Source organism: Penicillium robsamsonii (genome assembly GCF_028829455.1).
Source record: "Penicillium robsamsonii strain IBT 29466 chromosome Unknown utg000001l_segment0_segment0, whole genome shotgun sequence".
NCBI classification, from domain to species: Eukaryota; Fungi; Ascomycota; class Eurotiomycetes; order Eurotiales; family Aspergillaceae; genus Penicillium; species Penicillium robsamsonii.
This window is the reverse complement of record NW_026643219.1, coordinates 4,151,301-4,169,572: the sequence shown is the minus strand read 5'-3', so window position 1 is coordinate 4,169,572 and position 18,272 is coordinate 4,151,301. Positions and strand designations below refer to the sequence as shown.

The 18,272-nt window shown below is 51.0% G+C and overlaps 6 protein-coding genes across 6 annotated transcripts; 3 read left to right on the top strand and 3 right to left on the bottom strand.

Annotated features, from left to right (window-relative positions):
- Positions 1–517: 517 nt before the first annotated feature.
- On the top strand, positions 518–5,419 carry N7447_001641 (BTB domain and ankyrin repeat protein; the record flags this gene model as incomplete). Its single annotated transcript, XM_057225917.1, has 1 exon — positions 518–5,419. One exon carries the CDS (start codon positions 518–520, stop codon positions 5,417–5,419), a length of 4,902 nt encoding a protein of 1,633 aa, XP_057089933.1.
- A 432-nt stretch (positions 5,420–5,851) lies between these two features.
- On the bottom strand, positions 5,852–7,598 carry N7447_001640 (cytochrome P450; the record flags this gene model as incomplete). Its single annotated transcript, XM_057225916.1, has 4 exons — positions 5,852–5,908; positions 5,968–7,047; positions 7,117–7,314; positions 7,383–7,598. The coding sequence occupies 4 exons, from the start codon at positions 7,596–7,598 to the stop codon at positions 5,852–5,854; spliced, it is 1,551 nt and encodes a 516-aa protein (XP_057089932.1).
- A 449-nt stretch (positions 7,599–8,047) lies between these two features.
- On the bottom strand, positions 8,048–9,922 carry N7447_001639 (uncharacterized protein; the record flags this gene model as incomplete). The annotated part of the gene is made up of 1 exon (XM_057225915.1): positions 8,048–9,922. The coding sequence occupies one exon, from the start codon at positions 9,920–9,922 to the stop codon at positions 8,048–8,050; it is 1,875 nt and encodes a 624-aa protein (XP_057089931.1).
- Positions 9,923–10,513: 591 nt separating this feature from the next.
- Positions 10,514–12,882, bottom strand: vps27 (ESCRT-0 subunit protein VPS27; the record flags this gene model as incomplete). The annotated part of the gene is made up of 4 exons (XM_057225914.1): positions 10,514–11,355; positions 11,412–12,183; positions 12,243–12,720; positions 12,815–12,882. 4 exons carry the CDS (start codon positions 12,880–12,882, stop codon positions 10,514–10,516), a joined length of 2,160 nt encoding a protein of 719 aa, XP_057089930.1.
- A 394-nt stretch (positions 12,883–13,276) lies between these two features.
- N7447_001637 (putative ubiquitin C-terminal hydrolase) lies at positions 13,277–16,600 on the top strand (the record flags this gene model as incomplete). Its single annotated transcript, XM_057225913.1, has 2 exons — positions 13,277–13,507; positions 13,565–16,600. 2 exons carry the CDS (start codon positions 13,277–13,279, stop codon positions 16,598–16,600), a joined length of 3,267 nt encoding a protein of 1,088 aa, XP_057089929.1.
- Positions 16,601–17,406: 806 nt separating this feature from the next.
- Positions 17,407–18,134, top strand: N7447_001636 (cytochrome b5-like heme/steroid binding domain-containing protein; the record flags this gene model as incomplete). Its single annotated transcript, XM_057225912.1, has 3 exons — positions 17,407–17,525; positions 17,708–17,840; positions 17,967–18,134. The coding sequence occupies 3 exons, from the start codon at positions 17,407–17,409 to the stop codon at positions 18,132–18,134; spliced, it is 420 nt and encodes a 139-aa protein (XP_057089928.1).
- Between the last annotated feature and the right edge of the window lie 138 nt (positions 18,135–18,272).

The following is an 18,272-nucleotide window of genomic DNA, read 5'->3' as shown; positions in this document are numbered from 1 at the left end:
AGGGAGCATTTGTTTAGTCTATTGAGTTTCGAATCTCTATTATCCAAGTCATACCTACACACATGTATGTGCTTTTGACCTGCATGTCGTTATCGTCAACTGTGTGGGGCCCATCCACGGATGACATCGAGGGCAAACCGGCCTTCTGACAAGTGCGACCCCCAGGACATCTTGCTTCTTCCAACCACCTGGGCTTCTCGAGATATCTTCCATCCCATCCGTCAAACAACACTCGTTCCTCTTCAAAAATTTCGAGTTTCCCCGCCAAATAAGCACTTTCGCCACACGCGCATACTCCGAACCCACAATCGATTTCGCGTCAAATCCACTTCCGAAAATTCGTGATACCGAGATCGAGATCGCGTCGACCTATATAGCGTCGGCAATTCTTATTCATATACCTTGAACCGGAGCTCTCTTATCACCCAGCTCCCCGTCGCGGTTCGCCCCACTGTGGTGACGGCGACGCTCAGCCTAGGCCTGATAAGAGATTCGGCGCGTCGACCACTCCGGGCACATGAGTAACAGACTTTGGGAGTGTTTCATTCAAGATGACGTCGAGCGGTTCCAGCGGTTTCTGGCGAACGCGACGTTCGCGGGACCGCGAGCTGCAGGAGGCTCCGGGGGTTCCTCCGGAGCTGCGACAAACCTGTCATCGAAGGCTGAAAGCCCCGGGTCCATGATCGCCTCGTCTCCGAATCCACCGAGAAGTAAGAAGAATATTGAGTCATCACCTGGGACCTCTGTACATGACCGGGTGGCTTTCTCGCGCGGGAGCGCGACTTTGTCGCGCGCCGATCTTAATGCCCGCGATCATTACGGCCGTACATTGCTGCATCATGTCGCTTCGTCCTCGAAACCTACCGCCTTAAAATTTGCACGCGCTTTACTGGAAGTTCCGTTCGTCGATATCTATGCGCAGGATTGGGAGAGTGGATGGACGGCTCTACATCGGGCTCTTTACGCCGGGAACGCCACAATTGCTCTGGCGCTCATGGTGCGTGACGTGCAGGACATGACAGATTTCAGTAAAGGTGGAAATACGAGCCATCCGAGTGGTGGCTTGATCAAGATCAAGGACCGTGAGGGCTGCAGTCCCTTTGATGTCTTCGGGGCGACTATTAGAGCCCGCGACATTAAGCATCTCTCTGAAAACTGGCCGACCCCGGATCTTGATAACGATGCCCTGGGAAGCGATGCTGGTTCCAATACTGCTGCCTCGAACTTTGGAGATGACGAAGATGGGATATATGCTCTTAGGAATGTCCTGAAAGGGGCTGTGGATATTTCCGCCGATGAAGTTTTCACACTAGGAAGCAACAAAAACCTGAATCTTGGTCTAGGGGACCAGGATGACAGACAATTTCCTGAGCGAATCGTGTTGAAGCGCCCCGAGCATCTTTTGCATCGATTTTATCGTGAATACCAAGAGAAATTGGAACATCTAGGGCTTGAGGATAGCGTCCCCAAGAGCAAATCTGCCGAGTTGCCCACTTTGATCACAAACAAGCCAATGAAGTTCCAAGACATTATCATGTCTAAACTACATACTGCCATCATCACAGATGATCCCGAGGCTAATCTGTTCATGTGTGGATTTGGACCTGGAGGGCGCCTCGGAACAGGAGATGAGTCGACGCGTTTCACGTTTGTTTGTATTGAAACGGGTGGACTGGAGGGGAAGAAAGTTGTATCGGCTGCTCTGGGTCAAGATCATAGCCTGGCAATTACCGAGCAGGGTGAGATTTTCAGCTGGGGAAGCAACAAGTTCGGACAACTTGGCTATGGCCTGCCGAGGACCAGCAACAAAAATGATATTCCCATCCAGACGACTCCTCGCCAGATCTTCAACCCGTTCAAGAAAGAAACGATCATAGGTGCAGCAGCGTCATCTATCCACTCGGTGGTCTTCAGTACCTCAGGCCTCTATACGTTTGGCAAGAACGAAGGTCAGCTTGGATTGGTTGATTCTGATGCTCGTTCGCTTGAGGTACAAACGACACCTCGACGCGTTGGAGCATCACTTTTCAATTGTCCAATCAAGATGGTAGCTGCCATTGACCGTGCTACGTCTGTGCTTCTGCAGAACCACGAAGTCTGGGTTTTCTCGTCATATGGTTATTCAAAGCTTTCATTCCCACTGGAGGTCAGCTCGAGATTTATCAGGGATAGCTTCATGGTAACCCGATACGACAAGACTGCGAATCGTGTCGTCAAGATTGTATGTGGAGGTAATACTATATGTGCATTATCCAGCTCTGGTGATGTGTTCACTGTTCAAGCCAACCAGTCCGATAATATTTCGGCTTTAACGTCCACAACCAATCCTGCAAAGATTCGGAATTCGTTAGCCACTCCCGTTCGAGCATGGTCTGTTAAGAAATCATACATGGCAGCAAGCGATGTTGATGTTGGACAAGACGGTTCGATCATCATCTGTACAACATCTGGATCTACATGGAGAAAAGAACGGCGGACAAAGAACAAAGAGGGAGCCTCAAAAGATTACAAGTTTGCCCGCATACCTGGTCTCTCACGAGCAGTGGCAGTGCGTAGCAATGCTTTCGGGGCCTACGCTGTCGCTCAACGTGACTGTGAAGTGACCAGAGAACAAATCCATGTCGAGCAAAGCAGCCTTTGGGATGATATACTGCCGTTGTCCCCATTTACAATGCCAGGTCTGGAAGAGTTAGGATTTATCCTCGATGATGATGCTCAAAATATCCCTCTTGTACTTTCCTCCGGGAAAAGTATCCAAAGAGCCATACTTTCATCATCAGATATTGAAAACCAATTTCTTTCTGTATGGACCGAGGGGACTGTTTGGGTGACCAGCTCCCTATCTGAGTCTTGCATTCCTGTGCATGAGTTCCTTATAGCTGGCCGTATTCCAGTTTTGGGAAAGGCATTGGCCGAATTCCGGCAATCATATTATTCGTCCGTCCCAGACATCTTTGAAATTGAATACGGGAAGGACGGACATCCCCAGATCTGCCTCCAAGGTGTTGATTTCTTGACTGTTATGAATGTGGCATTTTTCCTTTACACAGACGGCATTCTCGATGTTTGGCGCCTAGCAAGGAGCTCGCCTGCAAACTCGGCTCGTTTCCGGCAGGTTCGTACTGAGGTTATGCGGGTTTCTACGCAACTCGGCCTGCCGGCGCTGGAGCGGGCAGCACGACTAATGGTTGAGCCTCAAAGAAGTCTGAAAACGGATATGGCTCATGCCATCAACCGCTCATCCTTATTTGACAGCGCAGACGTGATTGTGGAGCTCAAAGGCGATACAATCAAAGTGCACAGCCAAGTCGTGTGCCAGAGATGTCCGTTCTTTGACACTCTATTCCACGGCTATGCGGGTGGGAGGTGGCTAGATGCACGTAAAGCGGACTCAAACCAGGGTGTGCATGTCGACCTAAAGCACATTGATCGCTCTACATTTGAATTTGTCCTGCGTTACCTGTATGCCGATACAGAAGAACGGCTGTTTGATGATGTCCAGACCAATGATCTTGATGACTTCATTGATTTGCTTCTGGATGTAATGTTTGTGGCAAATGAGTTGATGATCGACCGACTATCTCAAGTGTGTCAGAAGATGCTGGGTCGTTTTGTCACAACGCGCAACGTGTGCTATTTGCTCAATTCCATCGCCCCCTGCTGTGTCACAGAATTCAAGGATGCCGCCCTGGAATATATCTGTCTCAATCTTGAGGCCATGCTCGCTAATAGATATCTCGAAGATTTGGATACCACTCTCCTTCGGGAGTTAGATCTGATCTGTCGCGAGAATCAGTTAGCTTGCTGGCCTATATCCCGTGGGCGCAATTCTGAGGAGTACGTCTTCGAGAAATACCCCGAAATTGTCAGCTCCGTGGAAGCAGATAAGCAACGAAGGATCGATGCCATGGCTTTGCAGTCCCGCCTTGGTCGTCTCGAACCTTATGATGCGCCGGCCCGGCCAACACCTAACGAGAAGGTCAATTCATCTCCGTCTGTGCGCAAAACGAAGACCAGCAGATCCGGAGAGTCACCAAATATTGGCAGTAGCCCAATGCTGAAGCCGAGGCAATCGGTTGGGGATCTCATGTTTCAAATGGACGATGAAGCTCTTACGTCGCCAAGTGCTTCAAAGGGAAAGGGTGCTATGCGTGGACCCCGGTTCACTGAAGGAATACCTGAAAACCGATCCTACCCTGACTCCCCAGCTTTGGGGGCAAGCGTCCCAGAGGCCGAGTCCTCGGGCGATCGCAGTTTCTTGAAGAATCAGATGTCTTCCCCGCAAGACACACTACTAGCACAGTCCCCGTCTGAGTCCAGGGCAATCGCCCAAAAGCAGAAACAAGCCCTAGCATCATCATCCAATCCCTCTTCTGCGCCATGGACCTCACCAATGATTTCGAGTTCCAAGAAGGATATCAAAGATATCATAGGAGAAGCGTTACAGTCCCGGGTATCAAACCTCACGCTGGGAATGGCAGATCGACGCGAAAGCAGCGGTAGCTTTGTACCTAAAATCTCTCAGAAGGAACGAAAGAGGCTTCAGCAACAACATATACAAGATCAGCTGGCTGCCCAGCAGAGGGCGAAGGATGCACCACAGAACCCCTGGCAGAAGCAAGCACCATCTTCTCCAGCGTCGCTTCCTCAACTCGATCCTCTGCCAGGTCAAAGCGTGCCGGCTTCCGATGCTGTTAAATTACCCCAAAGGTCCATGACTATGCGACAGACTGTGGCTGGCACCCCACCGCCTAAGTCAAAGCCAGTGGCTACACCTATACAAACACCACGCCGCAGTGTGTCAAGCAACCCACGACCCTCTTCTCATTCGAAACCTTCCACGCCAGGACCTTCGACAGCAACCCAGAACAATCAACCAACATCACCACAACCAGCCATTCAGTCAATTCGTCACATCCCACGCCCTGACCCAATAGGATCGCGTTCTCCATCTGGCTCGTACTCTCTGTCAACTATTTTGCTCCAGCAACAGACCGAAAAGGAAGCGATCCGTGAAGCAGCCACAGCCAAACATAAAATGCACGAGATCCAGGCCGAGCAGGAGTTCCAGCAGTGGTGGGACCAGGAAAGCAAACGTGTGCAAGGACTGGTAGACCCCGAGCCAAATGGGCCAAGCTCTGGAAAGGGCGGACGAGGCGGCAAGGCGCCTGGCGCTGCCGGTGGCTCGCGCAAGCGTCGTGGCAATAAGAATACTGGTGATGGACCTGCTCCCCAAGATCACAGACGCGTATCGTCTCCAAGCTCTGGGCATACAACCCCCAAGACGAATCCAAGTGGCCAGACTCCAGCCCAGTCTCAAAAAGCCCCGAATAAAAGTCGGGCTGAAGGGGTTGCTAACAATGCCAATCGTCGCCGTGGAGGCGGTAATCAACGCGGTAAGGGAAAGAACGATGCATAAAAACACCCGGGCATTAGAAGAACGCATTCATTCTCTCATTGGCTTTTCTTACGTGGTTTCATATCTTCGGTCTCGGGATACTTGCTCTTGTACATTTTCGGCTTCCATTCAATTTCCACCGAGGCATGATTGCTTGAACTACAGTATCAGTGGTTCTTCGGGATCTCCCACCATCTACTCATACCCCCTTCCTTTTGCCTATCCACCATTTTTGGTCTTATTGTGTATCAATTTAGAATCTGTTTGGGCGGATTTGGCGTTTGATTCAAGTGCTGGTCACTTTTAAAGACCGGTATAGAGCGTGATAGACTGTCTATGATTGATACACTACTTCTCGTAAACTTATGTTCGACTTGTCTTTTTCAAGACACAAGCCTTTAGACGCTTTTTTCAGAACCAAAAGCTAAGACTAACAACGTTCGGCTTCTCGGCCTATGAGCGGACTTCCCATCGCACAGTCGCCGGCTGCATGGGGCGTGAAAAGAGAGACTAGAAAGAAGTCAGCCACACATCCTCATCAACGCAAGCCAAAGAACCCGAAGACTTACCGAGTAATCCGTGTCCGGCACCCCCTCCCTCCCCTCGGGATTGAAAAACTTGAACTCTCTCACAAGCGTGGCAACAATAACCTCCAAATTAAGATACGCAAACTTCTCACCAATACAACGGTGTCTACCGGCCCCGAACGGCAAGTACGGACTGCGTGTTCCTTTAGAGACAGCCCCATACCCGTAATCTACCGTGTCGGAAGAATCCTCAATTTCAACCCGACTCTCCCAGCGATGAGGATCCCATCGCAACGGATCACGGAAATGACGATCATCCCGTGCCGTAACACCAGGTGAAGAGAGTAGCGTGTGTGACGGCGGAACAACAAAGTTAGTCCCAGGCACCGGCATCGGATTCTTCACTTTCCGCATAAGCGTATGGATAGACGAGTGGATACGCAACGTCTCTTTGATCACGTTACGATGCAGCGGAAGCTTGTCCATATCCTTGTACTGCAGCGGCGGGAGATCAGCACCCAAGTTCTGGATCTGTTCAGCGTACAACTTCTCCGTCATCTCAGGCTGCGAGGCGAGTCGGAGAAGGATCCAGCAGCTAATCGCGGACGATGAGTGTTGCCCCGCCATCAGCAGTGTGATCATCATATGTGCGATCTCCTTGTCTGGGATTGGAGTCCCGTCGCGGTACACGCAGCGCATGAGGTTCGAGATCATGTCTGTGCCTTTGGCCTTATCCCTGCCGTTGACGTTGTCTCCTTCTCCGACTTCCCGTCGCGCTTGGATAATCCCCAGATATATCTCGCGCATACGTCCGTGAGCTCTATCTCGCTTGCGGTTGTGGGGTAGAGGTGCCCAGGGGAGCATGAAGTTTATTGGGGTGAAACCGAGGTCGAGGTCGTGGAAGAGCTCAGCGAACTCAGAGGTCAGCTTTGAGCGCACTTCTTCGCCTTGGAGTGTGCGAGCTGCTGTAAAGATGGTTATCTCGGCCATGGCGGCGGCGAGATCAATGGTCCCGGATTGGCCTTTGAAGTTTGGGGATGATTTTATGTAGCCTCTTGTTTCGTCGGCGATTAGGGGGACATATGACTCTAGGGCTTCTTGGCTTAGGCCATATTTGATAAACTGGTTTAGGAGAGTTGGGTATTAGCTCTGGATACGATATGTGTGATGGGTGGTCAGAAGCAGGTATACCTTCTTCTGCTCCATGAGTTTGGAGTTGGGGCAGTCGTAGACAACATCAGATCCGAAGACGGGCGTTGTCAGCTTGCCGTAAACTTCTTCGGCGTTGACGTCCTTCAACTTTCCATTGAGAATGAACTCATTGCCCTCAACCCCGAGGTATACAGTTGTCTTCTTTCCTAGCAGAATGAAGGTGAAGATGTCGCCGTACTATGTGTTCTCGTTAGGAGGTGTTATCTTTTACTTTGGAAACATCAAGGGCTACAAGATATACACACCTTAGCACGAGAAGCGAAAAAGAACTGGTACGGATCCATGCCATAGGCGACTGTACTTCCAATGAAAGGAACCCAGTGAAAGACAACAGGTGGTTCATTTCTCTTGTATAAGACAAGTTGGTTGATCACATTGAGGACGATTAACACCAGAACAAGTCCAGTTGTATAGTATGCGATGCGCAGGATCTGCCCTGCTACCAATGGAACGAGATCCATAGTTAGATTTGATACCAAACAGAAAAACAGAAGTAGAAGTAGAAGTTTGGAATATGAGGCCATAGATATAGTTAGGGTTTGTAGGACAAATCAGGAGGGCAGGATTGGCGCTTAATCATCAGGTCAGGCCACCGACCCTGCCCCGGATCGCAAAGCAGCCGGCGTATACTCTGGGGCCACTGTCAGGCAGTCTATTTGTTTTAGATCTGCATACTGGGAATAGTGGGCATAGTGGATTGTGATTACCTTGTAAATGCGTGGCATTGGCTACTCATACCAACATAAAAGTGCAGTGCAAAGCAAAAAAACAAAAAAAACAAAGGTAAATTATGTTCAACCTGATCGCTGGAATGAAAAAGCCAGAATGCGAACGCCAAACCATAGAGCTAACCGTCATAAACATAAAGGCCGAGAGAAAAAAAAAAGGGGGAGGGGAGAGAGAATTCATGTTAGCCAGGGATGGCGACCTCTCGGCTCTCCCACATCCGACGGATCAGCATGGCACTGTCGTTAATCTGGAATGCTTCATCATTGTCACCACTCAGGTCACGAGGAGCTTCGGCTGAAGTGGAGAGGATGCGATGAGATGGATCGTTGGACTTGGCAGCCTCTGTGGTATTGATAGGTTGATTTTTTTTCGCTAGATCTTCAGAAGCGGTAGGAGTTGGATTACGCGATTGGGATTTAGATGGAGGGCTGGAGCTAAGGCGATTGGGCCGTTTGCCTTCCTGGAGCAGGGGTAGCGAGGGTGCTGAGGCGACTGGATTGCCGAGAGCTGATCCTTTCTCCGCCTTGTTGGCTCCGACAATATGACGAAGACGAGCGAAGCTCTGACCGGTGGGAGACTGGAAACGTCGCACGACCATCAATTCCAGAGATGTCTTCTCGTATGCCTTGCGGATATGACGGGCTTCGCTGTCGTGTCCTGCACCGCCAACTCGACCGTCACCGTTAAGCCCCCTGCCGGCGTCATAAGTGCCGTGGCTAGCGGCAATGAACGTTGGGTCAACGGTAGACGGCGGAGCTGCTGCGGTCACTCCATGGTTATCAGGAGGAGAGTTATTAAGGGTGGCGGTACGCTGGAGCCAAAGCTTCTGCTGTGTACGAGAAGGCAGGTCAACACCACGCGGCCGCGCAGGAGAGGCGGCCAATTTGGCCGCTGCACTGTTCGGAGAGGGCGGTGTTTGAGGGTGGTAGTGCGGGAGGAACGACGAGGGGGTATTTGGGTCTGAATCGGTGCGAGAAGATGCCTGCATGCTATTCTTGTTGTTCAAAATGAACCTCGAGACTCCACCTTCCATAGAGGATGAGGTGGCTTGGGGGTGAGAGCCCGGCATACTGGCCATGCTGGTTGTAGAAAATGTGCGTCGAGCGTTATCCTGGCCAGCAGCCAGGTTGAGAGATGCGCTACTACGCGATGCAGGATTGGGGCTCTTGGCTTCTGGCTTCACCATAGCCGAGATAGAGGACATGGCGGGGGGTGCTTTGGATGAGTGCGTAGGACTTAGCAGGCGGTTTGCTATGTCGCCCTGTTCCGTGTGCTGACTAGACTCCTCGGCCTCTTCTTCTGAGTTCTGCTGCTTAGCTTCCTCATCCCCATCCCCATCTTCATCTAGTTCAGTGCGCTCTCGGACGAACTTGGTGGTGATCGACTCGGGAAGACTGGTCGCTCGAGGCATTTGTGGATATGGTCGCTTGACAAAGGTAAGGTGGTCGACAAGAACGGTGTTATTGTCTGCACTGGGATTGGATGGTACGACCGAGTTGCGCCTCGTACTTTCGGGTGACTGCGTGGTATCTTCCCACTCAGCGTCGTCGGTCTCGTCATCCCCCAACTCAAAGCCGACCGTCTTTTTCTTTATGGTGCTGGAGGTCGGCCGCTCAGTCACTAACGCTTTCTTCCCAACAGCTGATGGATTCCGGCGTAAGACAGGAGTGGAGTAATTTCTCTTCATGGAAGGAGCAGTTGTATGATCATCTACAGCGTTATCCCAGCGAACGCGCCCGCCTTCCTTTGGACTCGCCACTGGAGTTGCGGGGGCCGACTTTTTGCGCTGATGATGCCGCCCAGCAGTCTCGGGGCCTAGTTGGAATCGTTGGAGTTTGTTGAAGTTTTTGCCGGTAGAGGGGTTGCGGTGGTGATTGCGACCAACAACATGGGCGCGGTGAGGTTTATGATGTAGAAGTGTCTTCTGCGTGTGAGACAGCGACAGGTCATTAGGATTGGCGGTGCGCGTGACGACTGCATGGGAGGACACCGCACGGCGACCGAGACCGGGGCGCTTGACAGGGGAAGAGGTATTTGAGGCATTAGAGGTAGGCATGGCGGCAAGCGAAACGCTCCCAGAGGAGCCACAGGCGGGTAATTAGCTGTGCTCACGGAGCGTAGAATGTGGGGATTGGCCGAGACAAGGTGGTAAAAGAGGTCTCACGGCAGATCGGAGAGCATGCAGGCAAAAAGCAATCAAGACTCAATAGTTGGAAGCCGGGTTACACCGGTTCGCACCAATAATAAATGAGGAATAAATGGAATGCGAAAAGAAGAACAGGAGAGAAATCCGGGGTGAATTAGAGAAGTGAAGAGGCGAGAGGTTGATCTCGCTGTCTTCGGCGATTAAGGAGCGGGTAACAATGTGGCATGCCTAAGGCAAACCAGACGCTGCTACAGAAGGGTTATAAATGGAATCTAGGTGGACAGGTTGAGCACATAGTAACAATGATTATTTCTTAAAAAAAGGTACCCTTAGGCAGTGTCCTTTCATGTATACTTGAGATCTCTTCATTCACCCGCTTCAAGCTACACTCACATTCAATCTGCTAAAGGTCTTCAGGTATCATCGGACGGAAAAAAAAAACAACACACACACACATACAAAGATAGAACCTTAAATAATGCCCAAAGAAATGTAATTACGTTATAGCTCAATCAAGTTTTCCTCCACTGGCCGTGCTGGTTGCTGATTAGGCGGTTGCGAAGTCTCCTGTGCATACGACCCCGGTTGTCCAGCATTAGTTGAGGGGTAAGCAGACGGCACAGTGTTAGGGGGTTGTTGAGGCTGAGACTCTGACTGGTAATAGTAAGACTGAGAAGGACCTGTTCCCTGCTGATGAAGTGCTGGCGCAGTAGGCGGTACAGAATAGCCTGGAGATTGCACATAACCGGCAGATGCATGTTGCTCGGTCACAGGGGTAGGACCGCTGGGGGGTGCACTGGCCTGATACTGAGAGTCCCGGTGCATAATGGGCGACGACTGGTATGCAGGTTCTGCGCCGGGTGACTTGGCTGAATTTGGGTCATGCGATCCTGCATAATATTGAGCCGGGGTACTGGTATAGTTATTGGGAATGGCATTGCTAGGTGAAGGTGATCCAAGGGCCGGGTTGGTATTTCCACCCCAATTGTGACCGTGAGACTCATTTGTAGGGGCTCCATATTGAGGTTGTGATGGGTAGGCAGAATTTTGGGCAGCGCTGGGTGAACCTTGGAACCCGCTGCCGTTTGCCTGCTGCGGTGCATACATGGTAGGTGGGCGAGAGCTGTCTATTTGATTTCCATAATAGAAGTTCTCGGCTCCACTCTGGACGTCGGGAGCGTGAGCAGGGAACCCTGACTGCAGATTTGGATATTGCGCCCCCCCAGGAACAGCTCCATGGCCAAGATTATGTTGGGAATAGGCAATGGTCAGACGGTCTTCCAGCATCCGATCGTAGTAACGTACAACCGTAGAGAGCTTGGCATGGAGATCCAATAATGTATCTGTGACGGTTAGTTTCCAGTTCTATACATAAAGACGATAAGACAGCTGAACTCACCATGCTTACTCATGGTCTCTCCATAACTTCGAGCCAGCTTTGGTCGAAGCGAACCGATACTTTCATATAGTTCCTGGATCTGTGGTTCTCTCAGAATTGTGCCCAGTGGCTGATGCTGGAGCCGATCAACCAGCGTAGAGAAGAGATGAATATTCTCAGTTTCAACAGGGGTTAGTTCATAAGGATTTTTAGGCAATGGAGTGGGCGTGCTAGAGGAATTGTGCAAGATAGAACCTGGAGTGGGCACGTTCTTCAATGCGGCCGCATGGTTTTGCTTGTGTCGTTCCATATCACGCAGGGATGCTTCAATCGCAGCCTTGAGATCCGCATCTTCCTCGTCCATATTTTCAGGCGCTGGGGCGGTATTTGGGGGTTCTGGAGCGTTGCCTGTCTGCGGTACAAACCCGGAAGAGCCCTTGCCCTCGGCTTCATCGAGACTCATTTGCAACGCTCGACGCAAATCGTCATCGAATCCTGTATCCGCTTTACCAGCGCGAGGTTCCATTGTGTTAGATTTGCTGATCGAGTTGTTTTTGAACGCGGATCGATCCGAAATTCCGGGTGGCGCAAATGACTTGGAGGTCAATTTGGCATGACATCCATCATCTACTCTGACCGGCTGCAGAATTCCAAGATGCGGCAAAGGAATGGTCTTGCTTGAACACTGAGCATCGAAAACGTTGCCGCAGTTACGGCAATGGTGTTTGCGATTCATGAAACTGAAGGCAGTCCGACATCGCATACAGACTTCGGAGTCGATCCACTCTGGAGGCTGAGACAAATTCACAAGTTAGCTTCAGCTTCAGAGCGAAGATTTTGAGGCATACTCACTGCGCTGCTTTCCAGCATACTGCCGCTCATTTCTGTCTTTGGTGGAAACCGGTATCCCTCGCTCTGCAATTTGCGATATGTCTCTCCCAAATACATTAGATCCATACGACCCTGTGCAGCCATAGCCCAGTTTTGAATAAGTTCCAATATTTTCCCCTGGACCTCAGCATTAAGGGGAGCGCCTTCGGACTTCAACAATGAAACAAGGTTATCCATGAATTCCCGAGAGGCAATCTCGGCCAGGAAATGGGTGCCTCCGTTTTTGACACACGTATCTGTTAACTGGCGGGGCGAGCTTATCAGCGTTTGTTCTAAGCCTATCATCAACGGGGAGTAATATTTCACCTTTAGTGTAGCCAGCTGGATGTTGGGATTCCTATTCTCGAGTCGTCGTTTCAAAGATCTCATTCCATCCTTGGGCTGAACGCTCTTTGATCGAAGCATATCTGATATTTCGAGGTTGAGGGCAATGTCTTCCCTAGTAGTGAGTTAGCCATATGATCATTAATTTCGGACCAACCCGGTAGCCCGGTACATTTAGGCATGATAACAAGGCGGCAATCAAAACTCACAGAGAGGAAGCCGTCGCCCGCTCGATTTGCTCATCGAGCGGCGAGGTTGAAGAGAACCAGCCTGCCATGGCTAGGGCGAAACACCAGATGCGCGTGTAATATTAAAGAGACACGGATTAACGTAGCGTTGCAGAGAGCCAAGACACTTGAATGCAGCAAATATGAAGATCAGGCTAGGTAAGTTGGAGGAGGAGCTTCCAGGCACCTCAATAGTGACTAAGCCCCTGGCGTCATAGGCTGAGGGGCGGTGAAGTACTGTCATCTGATTACCCCAGAGGCATCCCGCATTGTGTTCCTGGATCTGTCCTCATTACTCTGGTCTGTCTTTCGTTATTTGTGTGTGTTATTTGAACTTGATTAATTTCTAGGCGGATTGGTTACTCCAGTGGCTTGCTTCTGCTCCCACCCCCTGGTCTAGACATAACCATGCGCTAAGTCCGCTTGTCGCTGCCTGGATCTACCATGTCCTCCGATGCGGCGACTTTGCCATCTCCCCCAGATATACCACCGTGGAAGGATAGCCGGCGTCCTTGCTCGGTGGGTGACGACATGCATTTCAGCGGGCATGTCAACAGACCAGATTTGTATGCAAAGGGCAAAGCCCCTCCCATCCCACCGCGGCGACCTCGGTTTCCCAATATAAAAGACCTGCAAGACCAGGCTGCTGCGTTAAATGTTGACGATACTACACCAGTATGTGCAGCACTTGCTGGAAATTGTATGAACGATTTCTTCTAACGGGGATCATAGCTTAATATACTCTTGCCAATGGCTGCCGATGCAATCGAAAGGGCCAGGAACCTCGCAGATGACAACTACAACGATAAAGCCTACGTCCAGTACCTTCGCGCCTCTGAGATCACTATCAATCTCATCCCCAATCACCCGGACTATCGAACCGCCAGCCAACGCCCCAATTGGTATAAGGAGTTCGCCGATCTAGTGAAGGCGGTGCGGTCCAAACAAGGCACTATGGATGCGATCAAGCAGGACATCATCGAGGATAATCTGGTCAGTGGCATGCAGCCAACTGGTGTCTTTACAACCAGATCCTCAGAACAAAGCTCGGTCGCGCCACGAGGTCGTGAGAACCAAGAGTCTGGAACAAGCATAGCTAGAATGCCAAGTCCGACTGAGTATCAAAAAATGCCCGGCAAAGAGCCACATTTACAAAGATTTTCCAGTCCTCCAGACGATGTGCTTGCGCAACGTTTTGCCAAACTCAGGGCATCTCCACCTTCCAGCCAGTATGTGCCGAGAGCAAGTACTGCTGGACCAGGAAGCCCAATTGTAGGATCTGCAGGGCAGACCCCACTTCATTCGTCGGACGTACCGCTTGGGACATACAGCTCCCCACCGCCAAGACGTCCATTAGGACCTCGCGGTATGGGCTCTTCATCTATTGTGCCGGCCCTTCCACCAAAGGTTCCCCTTAACACATCGTTACCACGTGCCCCGGACCCTGCCTATAGCCCTGTCTTCACCGTCCCATCAAAGCCCACATCCAACCCACCGAGGAGCTCAACGGAGAGCACACGTTCAGGTAATCCAAGATACTCGCAATTCAGCAACTCGCCACGTGTCAGTCCAACCCGGGGAGGCTTTGATGACAATCCGTATAGATCTATGACGCCCAATGGGTTGGATTCGACGCGAGAGACGCGAAGCAACTCACCCGATTTGCCGTACAGCACAACTATAACTACACAGAGCCTCCTTGAAAATCTGCGAAAATTCAATGTGCTCCTGATTGATGTTCGGCCTCGCGGCCAGTATGATAATGGTCACGTATATGCAAAATCTATCATCTGCATAGAACCTGTGGTTCTGAAAGAGAATGTGTCGGCGGAAGAACTAGAGGAGCGACTCGTTGTTTCACCGGAGCATGAGCAGGCTTTGTTTGAGAAACGGAACGAGTACGACCTTGTGGTTTACTATGATCAAAGCGCCGATTCCGTCAGTTATCTCGCTGGTTCGCCGGTGGGAACATCAGCACCCCATTTGAGGGCTCTCTATGATACTCTTTACGAGTTCAATGCATACAAGCCGTTGAAGGCCGGGCGGCCTCCAGCTCTCCTGCTTGGTGGATTGGATGCCTGGATCGATCTTCTAGGGCAACAATCCCTTGCGACATCCTCAACTGCTGCTGTCATGAGTTCTCTGCAGGCCAGAAAGCCCATACCTAGACCTGGTCGGCCTCTCGGGAGAGTGCCTACCATGGCTAGTGCAAATTCAAGCCTTGAAATCCGGAAGCGACGGCTGCGCGAGTTCACTCCTTTGAATTCGAAAGAGTTGTCCGAGTGGATGGAGAAATCCAAAGTCGAGGAGATTGACACGAGCGCCTATGCTGAGGAAGACTCACTGACCGAGGAACCTGAGGATACTGGACCAGAGCCTTCAACTCCATTTGTCCACTCATATGAGGCTTTCTTGCGTCGATTCCCTGAACCGCACGATGTCCAACAATCCATGACACACACGACTCCACGTCCTCATAGCGCTTCCCCAAATTATGCCGCGCACATCTCGGTGGCCCCCTCTCGACCACCCCCTGCCGTGCCCCGTCCCAGTTATAGCGGCGTCTCCGATGGACGGCATATCCAACCCCATTTGCAACGCCAGAATTCGGCGAATCAGACAGCCCTGTACACTCCAAGCTCCCGCTTAGATCGCCTCAAACTCCCGCGAACTGGTTTGACCAATTTTGGTGTGACCTGCTACATGAATTCCACCATTCAATGCCTCAGCGCAACGATTTCCCTGAGTCGGTTCTTCATCGATAACCGATTTCGTCATTATGTACAAAAAAATTGGAAGGGGTCTCAGGGCGTCATGCCGGGACTTTATGCGAACCTGACCAGGTCGCTATGGAAGAATGATGTCGAGGTCATCATGCCGACCTCATTCCGGAACTTCTGTGGACGTTTGAATCGAGAATGGGCCATCGACCGGCAGCAAGATGCCAAAGAATTCTTCGACTTTGTGGTAGATTGCCTCCATGAGGATCTCAATATCAACTGGCAGCGAACGCCGCTTCGACCTTTGACCTTTTCGGAGGAGATGCAACGAGAGCGCATGCCGATGACCAAAGTTTCCCGAATTGAGTGGGACCGGTACTGCCACCGAGAGGAGTCATTTATCTCGTCGTTGTTCGCCGGACAACACGCCAGTCGACTGCGCTGCACAACTTGTCGACAAACATCTACTACCTATGAGGCCTTCTACAGTATCAGCGTTGAAATCCCACCAACAGGTGCCGGTGATATCTATCAGTGTCTCCGTAGCTACTGTCAGGAAGAGATGCTAAGCGGCGACGAGGTCTGGAAGTGCCCACACTGTAAATGCAAGCGAATGGCAACCAAGCAGATCATCATCACGCGAGCGCCCCAGATTCTCGTTGTCCACTTCAAGCGCTTTTCCGCATCCAAGACCCAAAGCGCACGAAAGATCCACACCCCCATCGAATTCCCGCTTTATGGTCTTCAGATGGACGATTTTGTCATTGCTCACCCTCCCCCTCCCCCTCCAGAGCCTGGTGTACCGCCAACCACCGGTGCCACAGTCCCGCCATTCACCTACGATGCCTTTGCAGTGCTGCGGCATCTCGGGTCTTCAATGGGCAGCGGACACTATGTCTCGCTGGTTCGCGATGCGGAGCGGCAGTGCTGGCGGAAGTTCGACGACGAGCGGGCCACGGACTTCAACCCCCGAGATCTTCGGGCGCGGGACCGATTACAGAATGAGCAGGCGTATATTGTGTTTTATGAGCGAGTTCCAGCGAAATGAGCGTTTTGATTATCACGATTGGATAGAGGTATATTATTATACACATATTATGAATGTTTTATACACTACTTATTACTCTGCTTACTATACTACCCGTGGACCTATACCAAGCGGAGAGCGGAAAGCACCGACAGCGCTACCCGAGAATTGAATCCCCGAGGTTATTGTCAACTAGGCAGTGTAGTCAGGCAGTTGAGTACAGGTCCCTGTTCTACTACATATATACGTATATTGTAGAATTTAAGGATGCATTAAGGCCAGATCTCCTTCATACTCTAATAAGCAGCCCCTGATTCGCCGAGACCATATCCTAGCACAACATACTGTACTCCGTACAATAGTATATTAGATTCAACCAGTACATTGCAAGAGTAAAATATAAGTAAAATATAAGTAGAAGATCCAATTAGAAACTCCCCTCTTATTTCCTTATAAGCCTCGGGTGTAATTCACGGCATCACACTCCTTGAGTACCTGGCCCCACACACGAGACCGCCCAGCCGCACGTACCAGCGACAAGTTGGGGGTTCTTTTTCTGTTTCTTTTTTGATACACATCTCTCTCTCTCTCCGTCTCTCTCCGTCTCTCTCCGTCTCTCTCTCTTTCTTTCTATTTCTCTTGCTGCTTTTTGGACCTATCCTCCCCCTCCCAATACCCCGTAAGTTGTTGTCTTTCCTATCTCCGTCCAAACATTTCCCGTTTTCTCCTATCGCAAACTCCACTCAACATATCCCCTTCTTCATTTGCCCAGTCTTCACAGAAACCTGACTGACTCCGGCAATATCATTCAGATACCTCAATTCACCATGTCTGCAACCAAGGAACTCACCTTGCAGGAGGTCGCCGAGCACTCCACCAAGAAGGATCTCTACCTGATCCTCAACGACAAGATCTACGACTGCACCAACTTCGCCAAGGAGCACCCGTACGTTGTTTACCCACTGCCACCGAACTTAGCCCAATACCCCGAAGCGAAAGAAGAAGCGAGAGTAGAAGAGGAAAGTGGGGAAAAAACAGCCAACTCGGCCTATTATCTACACTCGTTTCACATCGCTTCAACCCACCCCAGATTAAATCCCAGAACCAACCGGCTAACCAATTCCACAGCGGTGGTGAGGAAGTTCTCCTCGATCTCGCCGGCCAAGACTGCACCGAAGCCTTCGACGATGTCGGCCACAGCGATGAGGCGCGCGCAGTCCTCGACGACCCAGAGATGTTCGTCGGCACCGTGAAGCGCATGGTACGCACCCAACAAAACACCCCAACATCCTTGATAGCATAACACATTCCCCCACACCATCCCCACACAATCACATGCACCAACCCACCCGCATTCCATATCCTTAATGCTAACTCCATGAAATAGCCCGGTGACCCCGAGCCCAAGTCCAAGGCCAGCGCTGCCACCGACTCATCGTCTTCTTCCTCCGCCTCCGGCTTCGGCGTCGGCCTCTACGCCGTCATCCTCATCGGTGGCGCTATCGCATACGGCGCATACAACTACCTCCAGGCCCAGCAGGCTCAGCAGCAGTAAACTGGCCCTAGGTGTTTGTTTTTTTTTTTGTTGCAATTAGATGATTGAGGGTAAGGACTAGGAAGTGGTAGCCAGAATGCAGATCTGAGATTCAAAGACCTGTATACGGATGGGAGTCGCTATGGCTAAAAGAGCAAA